The sequence below is a fragment of the Rhodamnia argentea genome, chromosome 2, assembly GCF_020921035.1.
Source record: "Rhodamnia argentea isolate NSW1041297 chromosome 2, ASM2092103v1, whole genome shotgun sequence".
Taxonomy (NCBI): Eukaryota; Viridiplantae; Streptophyta; class Magnoliopsida; order Myrtales; family Myrtaceae; genus Rhodamnia; species Rhodamnia argentea.
Window position 1 is genome coordinate 9,428,892 of NC_063151.1, and position 8,821 is coordinate 9,437,712.

Sequence of the window (8,821 nt, forward strand, 5' to 3'; positions counted from 1 at the left end):
AAAATTGAGAAGTTACCGGATAATAAATTTAAGATTTTTTGGATAATTGTCCTGCAGCTAAAGACATTAAAAAAATTCAAATCATCAGCAGACTCATTTTAATTTTGATGCGGCACTAAATGTAACAAATTTTAAATTATTAATTCCAATTCGGACTCCTCATTAATATGTGCTGTGTGCCTGCTTGAAGGCTAGTGGCTAGTATCTATCTGTTACCTCTGCTTAGTAGGCGTTCTTGGCATTAATAAGTACGGCGCGATATGAAGAAGGACCGGCGAGGCCCACGTCGGTGCAGGTGAACATAGAGCCGCTTCGAATCCATAAAAACGACTCATTTTCTAATTCAATCTTAAACTTTTTAACAATTTGCCAACGTAATTCTTCAGTGATTTTTGATCAAAATTACTTGAAATGACTAAATTGGCAAATCGTTAAAAAGTTTAGGAAAAAAATGATAAAATTGAAAGGTTTTATGATTAAATTGGCCACCGTACAATTATCACAATTAGAAGGATTATGATTGAATTGGCCACCATACCATATATTTAGGACTTTTGGGACAATTATCCCCTTATAAATAGTACCCGGGCGTCCAACCTTATCTCCTATGCAATGACTGATTTAAGACACCAAACCACATCCGAAATGGAGGTTGAGGTGGTATCCAAAGAATTCATCAAACCATCTTCTCCCACACCAAACCACCTCAAAAGCCACAAGCTATCCCTTCTTGATCAGTTCTTGTCCCCCACGTATTGTCCCATGGTCCTTTACTACACCATCGAGGGAGCTGATCGAGCCACCAGAAAAACCACACCCATACAACTTCTGAAGCAATCTCTGTCCAAAACCCTAGCACTGTTCTATCCCTTCGCGGGGAAGATGAAGGACGACCTCTCCATCGACTGCAATGACGAGGGCGCTCTCTTCATTGAGGCCAGGGCCGAGTTCCCCCTGTCGCTGCTACTCGAACGGCCGGACATGGAAACGATCGGGAAGATCCAACCACGCGCCGCCGCATGGGGAGAAGGGGGACCAGGAGATCCCGTGGCGATGGTTCAAGCAACCACCTTCGCCTGTGGTGGAGTTGCAGTCTGCTTGCTACTTTCGCATACCATCGCAGATGGTGTCTCTTTCATGAGTTTCTTCAAGTGCTGGGCGGCCACGGCCCGCAACAGCGGCGGAACTCTGCGTCCCAACTTCGATGCGCCGTCCTTCTTCATTCCAGGAAAAACAGACACCAAAGAGGAAACCTACTCATCTCTCTGTGCCCCTTTTGCGAACGCAAGCAGGTATGGGAAATCCTGAATTTTATGATTGGATTCTAAATGAGACTTTTCCTTCTGTTCATGTCTCTACTATTATGACCAGAAAACTTGAAATGGTCTCACTTATTTGGTTAGCTTCGACTTCACCCATACCCTGTGTTTATTCGTGATAGATACTATCGGAAACATCAAATTTAGAACAAAGAACTCTAGGAACCCACACAAGCATCGATTTTGATGGTTTTCAATTAATCTTCCTGTATGACCAAAAAAAAAAAAAAAACTAATCTTCCTGGAGTACTAAAAAAAAGTTTACTATTGAAGCACCTGAAATTTTTCCAAGTGAAAGACTAGGTTGATTTTTTGACTTTCTTTTTTTTTTTTTTTTTTGGTTTACAAAATGCCAATGTAAAGTGGCTTCACAAAAGCATTTACTTAAAAAAGGAGGAAATATTCGAACGCTCAAACTTTGACAAAAAAGGTAATATTTGCATCGCAAGTAAATTTTCTGTCGAATCCAATTGGGGCACACGTCGTAAATATTCTCATTGGGGGAATTTTCATTTTAGATGAGTCACATATTACCAAAAGGCAGGAGTAGACGCAACTTTCCATTGCTGTAAATATCAGAATAAGATGCGTGAAAACTCTCTTTCCATTTTTGTTGAGCTCCGAATCGTAAAAGTAGCACATGAAGATTCCCTGTTGGGTACAGGATTCTGATGTTAGGCGACAATGAAATCGTATATTCACATTAAGGGGTTGCCTACAGATGAATCTATTTTTGCCTCGCTAGAGATGGCAACGTTTTATATTTGAGCAACACTAGGTTTCTAACCCCGGTCTATTAATTGATATGTTAAATGATGGGATTGATAGATATTGATATCGTCCTTTTCCCAAGGTGTGGTACGAGGAGATTCGTATTCGACGCATCAGCCACCGCGAGACTCAAGGCCAAAGCATCCAACTCGCAAGTGCGGAACCCGACTCGAGCGGAAGTCGTCACGGCTTTGATGCTCAAATCGATCACAGCGGCATGGAACAAGGCATCCAACCTTGACAAGCCAGGGGCATTGCTCCAACCCCACAACCTCCGTCCAAAAGCCATCTCGAGTTTCCCCGACGATGCCATCGGGAACTACGTATGGCCCATGCCCATGCTGTGTGAGCCCGAAGCGAAGGACAACGACCTGCCCGGCCTCGTCAGCCGGCTCCGAGAAATGAAAGCCAAAGTAGACGGCCCATTCGTCAGAAGCTTTGTAGGCGATGGTGGATCGGCCGCGCTCCGTCAAGGCATTAGGGAAATCAGTGAGTCCTTGGCTCGAGCGCAGGGTCTCGTGTCGATCACGAGTTGGTGTAACTTCGGTCACTATGAAATCGATTTCGGGTGGGGGAGGCCGGCATGGGTGAGCGCGGTCGGGACCACGGAGGAAACGCAAAATCTGAAGGTGGATATCGTGATTCTACTGGACACGAAGTCGCGCGAAGGAGTCGAAGCATGGGTTTTCACGGGCGAGGACCAGCTCGACGTATTAGAGCAAAACGAGGAGCTTTTGGAGTTTGCTTCAGTAGATCCATCTGCTTTCGAGATTTGACTGATGACCTAGGGTTAAATAAATGGATTTTCATTAGGTCCATTGCAAAGGAAATAATTTACACAATGACCGTCGGACCGGAGACATGTGAAAAAAAAAAATAAATATCGCTTGCGCAATTATACCGAACTCACATGTTAATTATCCAATAGTGAATGTGTAATATTTTTTTTTTTTTTTCCTTCCTCTAACGATGGACTCGAGAATAGTCCTAAATAAAGGAGGATTATTTGAGTAAAAAGAAGACTTTGTTTAGCTTTCTACGGAAAAAGAATTTCGTTCCGTTTAACTTTACCTAAACAATCTCGCTTTCGGGGACAACCTCGTAAATTTACTATTCGAAATTGACCAAAATGTCTATAACTTTAAGGAAATTCATTTTGTTAAGCGTGTCTCGAGACACCTGTTAAGTAACTAACTATAAAGCATTACAACTTTCGATGCATAAGTTATTCTTATATCGTGTGTAATCAGTACGTTGAGAAATGAAATCTACCGTGATTGCCTCTCTGCTGCCACTTCGCCTTCCCCCTTCTTTCTCTTTCACTATTTATTGTGAAATTTTTCGCTATTTATTTAAATATATTGTTAATAATTATATTATCTACGTATGTTGACCCGGCGGCATGTAACAGTCCACGCCGACATGTTTGTTTACATACTTAACGAAAGGAACAGTACGATCGAAAAAAATAATTAATTCGAGGACTCAATTGGCCGAAAGAAAAGTTAAGATGCTCGCTTGCATAAATAGAGAATGTTAGAGATCACCGACGCGTTTATACCAAAATTAAAGATGGCAAGTACGCTCAGTTAATTGCTTACGGATATAGCAATTTCAAACAACAAAAGTTATATCATCGATAATTCATGTTGATTCTGATGGGTCACAAGATGTAACAATGGTTACTAACAACTTCAATTTAGACTCCTCATCATTCATATGTCAATCATCCCTACCTTATCTTAATTGCCTCGTCTCTATATATTTCAAATGGCTTAGTTAAGACGTAAGGAAAATGACACAAATGATCTTTAAACTATGAAATGTGCAATGTGATCACTACAATTTAGCCCAAATGTGCAATGCTATCCATCAACTTTTAATTTGTTCGATATGTCCCTGAACTTTTGATATATGTACGAATTAGTCAATGCCGTCCCTTAACTTAAATTAATGAAGGATAACTTCAGTTATTTTCATATAGTTTAGGGACTAATTTGAATTTTTATCAAAATTTTAAGAACCACACTGAACAAATTAAAAGTTCATGGACGACATTGCATACCGAGCTAAAGTGTAGGCATCACATTAAAAAAATTGAAAGTTAAGGAAACACATTACATATTTGATCAAAGTTCGGAGATAATTTGTGTCATTATCCCTTTAAATATATCCTGCGTGGCTACTAGTAACTAGGATCTTTGGATCATCTCGGGCTAGTACCTTTTATTTCCTCTCTCACGCACACAACCTCAAGCCAAGCCATCATAAATAAAGGCAACCGCCGTATCCCAAGTCCGGTTCAGGTGAAGCATTATGAGTCACTTTTGTTAAAAGCAACGGATGAAAGAGGAAAGGGGCATCATAAGAGTGGGCTAAAAGAAACTTTAGTAGGCTTGAAGTTTTGGTAGGAAAAGCTGACATAATGGTTGAAACATTGTGGGTCTCGTTCATAGTATCGCCATAGCAGAAACTTCATGGTGGCCTGCAGCAGATGACAAACAGGCACCTAGTACCTCTAGATATCTCGTATGCAATCCACGTGCAAATCTTTTCCAATCACTCTATGAAAAGAGAGGCTTTGGCATATTTTATTTATAATCTTGCATATCACGCATCATGTTCTTTTGCATAGAAAATTGAGATTAAAACTCCCACAAAAAAACATTCATCATTTGCATTATCAAAATTTAGGATTCAATTTTATCTTTGAGCAAAACCTCTCCGAGCCTCCACTCAAAGAGGGGCAAATGTTGACACATAAATTTTGATTTTTCATTAGGCATTCATTTTTTTCTTTTTGCATAAAAATTAGAGCTAATTCTAATTCTTCCAAAAATAATTGATTCATCATTCATATTTAATTTTCTTGTTCATGCATTCCATTTGCATTATTTTGCAATAATGGCAAGGAATTGAGCTCAAATTGACAGGCGATCGGAGGGAAAAGTACACTTTCAATGCCAAAAGTTGTGTACGGAGATCACTTTGATGCCAAAAGTTTCAATAGGATCACTTTAGTGCCAAGCTCGAGACAAAAGGATCACTTTGGTGCCTCCGATGAGAATTTCCTATCAAAATTGCCACATGTCATTAATAATTATTTTTTAATGAAAAATAACAATTAAAAAAAAGAATAAGTCCACGTGGGCTGCCACAAGGACTTATGCACTTTAAAATAAATTAAAATAAATTAAAAGAAAACAAATACAAATTTAAAAATTAGCTAAAAATTAAATTCATTTAAAATACAAACTTTATTGAAAATAAAATTAAAAATAAGCTAAAAAATTTTAAAAAAGAACCTTAAACTTAAAAAAAAATCTGGGTGGACATCCAAGCCCTCCCCTAGGTCCAATCAAGGGCCACCACCTGCAGGCCCTCGTCTACGCCCACCGAGGGTCGCCAACAATGCCCCACCACCGCCGGTCATTACCGAGGATGTGGGGCGGTGGCGGCGGCGGCGAGGGCTATGCAACCCCTCGTTGCCTGCAAGTTCACCCTTTTTTCTGATTTTTTACTTTTTTTTGTTAATTTTTAACCTAATTTTTCAAGTTATTTTGAAAAAATAATTTGTATTTTTTTATTTTTGTAAACTAATTAAGTTTTTATTTTTTAAAAATTTTACATTTTATAATTGCTGACTGGATCTCGCCGGTGCCACGTCAGCTTCAAATAATAATAAAATAATGTCGGTCAGATTTCCGGCGAAGCAAATTAGACTTGCCACTAAAACGATCATTTTTTAAAAAAACTTGGCACTAAAGTGATCCGATTGAAACTTTTGACACTAAAGTGATCTCTGTATATAACTTTTGACACTAAAAGTGTACTTTTCTTGGCGATCGAACTAGACATGACATGTGAAATTCAGTTAAGTATAGGGGGTGTGCCGAATTTTATTAAAGGGTTCGGACATATTTTTAGATTTAATTCATCCAATTTATGCTCATTTAAATATTAAAGGCTTTTAATTATTTATTTAATTAATTAAAGCTCAATTTGACTCCGAAAATGTGCGAATGAGCCCACAAGGAGTGAGATTTTCAGCCACAATTGATTCAGGGCCGAATTCCATAAAAAAGCCCCCAACTTTGGGTTTTGTCCCAAATCTGCCCTCAACTATGTTTTGTTTCATAAAAAACCTCCAACTTTTATTTCAGTCCCAAATCTACCCCAATTATTCTTCCATTAAAATCACCGTTAAGTGATCTGACATGGCAATTCCACATCAGCATAAAATTCACGTTAGATATTGACGTGGAAAAACACCACAGAAACGTCGTTCTTTGCTCGAAATATTGGGGGAGTTAGGGCTTGCTTTTCTTCTTCAATTCGAGAACATGGTCGCTCCCTCCATCAGCTCGATGCAGCTATTCCGGATCCGGAGGCAGTGGTCGCTCCCTCCATCAAGTTCATTCGACGCGACGAAGCCAGAGCCGGTGGTAGTCGCTCCTCTATCGGGTTCGTATGACGCTATGATTTCAGAGCCAGAGCCGGTGGTCACTCCCTCGATCGGGTTTGCTTGATGCAACGAAGCCAGAGCCAGAGCCACCGAGCTTCTCCATCCCCCTCACCTTGGGAGAGTTAGGGGTTACTTCTTCTTCTTCTTCAATTCGCATTCAATCCGGTTTGGTAGATCTTAGAACTTATCCGAGAATCCCTTGCAAGAAATTGAATCATTCCTTGTACATTGTCTCTCCGAATGTTCTAAAATTCGAGTTGATTTTTGTCAATTACGATCATCTTGAGTGGAGAAAACTGTGAAAAATCCTAGCGACAACCGTGTATCTATTTTTTTGTTTGTTCCTTTTCCCCTAAATTCAGCTTCCATCATTTTTGTTGAAGTACGAGTACACTTATCTTGTATTTTTCAATTTTTACTATTCTTGTTACATCTATGATTCTGAGTTAGAAGCTTCATGTTTGGGGCTTCTTGTTGTTTTTTTGTTGTCTGTTGGTCAGCACCTTCAATATCAATCTTAGAAGAATGCTAGTTAATTGTTGTGGTAGTCAATGTTTCCAAGATGTGAATTGTGTTGTTTATAGTTCAATTCAATCAATGTAATGTGTGCGACATTGAACTTGCAGGTTGACCATCGATTTGCTAGCAATTTTTGCTCATCGAAAATTGGAGTGTTACTAGGTTAAATCAGAAATAATGGTGAGTTCATTCAATTGTTGACTCTTTATGTTCGAAATTGTTTTTAGTTATCAGCTTATAACTTTGTGTATTTTTTAACGGAATGAAAGTAACAGCAATTGTAGCTCATTGGATTGGAGTGATAAAGAACCAAATATATTAGATGATGAAGAATCGGCAACAAGGGAGATCGTGACAGGATTCAAAGAAGTGGGAATAGAAGAGGAGGCGGATGACAGTCCAGATTTAGTTGTGGGTTCCCCCGATGTTGTTTTATATGAAGATGAGGTAGCTAATGAAGATGCAGATTCTGATAGTGAATCTCTAAGTGGTTGCCCTAGCAGAATTGAGCATTGACCCGATGGTTATGAGGATGTGATTCGCTATACAATCTTTAGGGACAACCTACAAAGGGAAGGCTGGCTTGATGTATCAGCTCACCAAGCACCGCACGAGGTTGCTCTTAGTCTTAAACTTTCAACTTGTGACATCAACATATCTATTTACAGTTTACTAAAAGATCTACTAAAACAAAACCAATATATAATTCCTTCTTGACCTTCCTAGAGGTGATCCATCCAGGAGTAAGCTAATAGATTTTTGAATCCAAAGATTTAGCACGGATTCTTCCAAGCCCTATAATCACAATCTTCATATTCATTTTAACATCTTAACATGCAATTCAATTAAATTAGGATTTGCAACTAATAAGATATTGGGAGGCCGATTAGACACCTAAGTAAGTGCGAGAAAATACTTTAGCCCTCTCAAATTGAATGCAATAGGACAAATGACTAAACACTCTAATAGCATGGTTTCTCCTATTTTCAAGACTCCACCCCCTCGTGAGCAGGATTTTCATCAAAAGAAGTTGTCGGATAGATGAGTTATACTATCGGGAGGATTTTTCCTCTCAAATTGAATGCAACAGGAATTGATTACATTAGGTAAATCTAACGCCCTTTCGGTACATTTTCTTTTTCAAAAATATATTTATCAAGCAACTTAGGTTAATTTTAAACCTAGCCACTAACATACGATAGATGATCATGCAGGTGCGCAATCATTAAACTAACACTATATAATAAAAGTGTTTAAATAAATAAGTTACTAGAAAATAAAAATTCAAACATCTCAAACTTATTGACTAAACTATATGAATGCATGTAATGCACACTTAAATCTAAACATTCTAAATGCTACAAATTTAACATGTAAAATGAAATCTATATGTACCTAATTCTAGGGCGCACATGACAACACTTCTCGGGTGGAATTTATGCTCCGGAAGTGCTTTTGGAGCACAAATCCATTTGGTACGCAACTCCTGGAGTAGAAATCCGTTTGATCACGGAACTTCATTTTTCTATTATGCTCCAAAAATAGTTTTGGAGCCGCTTGAAAAAAGTTAAAAAATAAAATACTTCTCTCCATAAATAGAAGAATCAACTTCTGCTAAGAAGAAATAGTAGAAAAATCAACTTCCGACCAAAAGCTGATTTCTAGAGTAGAAGTTGTTGCCATGGCACCCTAAATTAACATGAACTATTCTAACATGGCATGCAAATTGGATTATGTGAACATGGCA

General features: G+C 38.6%; 1 protein-coding gene across 1 annotated transcript; it reads left to right on the forward strand.

Moving 5' to 3' along the window:
• The first annotated feature begins 608 nt into the window (after positions 1-608).
• Positions 609-3,255, forward strand: LOC115731613 (stemmadenine O-acetyltransferase-like). Its single transcript, XM_030662274.2, has 2 exons — positions 609-1,292; positions 2,173-3,255. Exons 1-2 carry the CDS (start codon positions 613-615, stop codon positions 2,864-2,866), a joined length of 1,374 nt encoding a protein of 457 aa, XP_030518134.2. The 5' UTR covers positions 609-612; the 3' UTR covers positions 2,867-3,255.
• Positions 3,256-8,821: the final 5,566 nt, after the last annotated feature.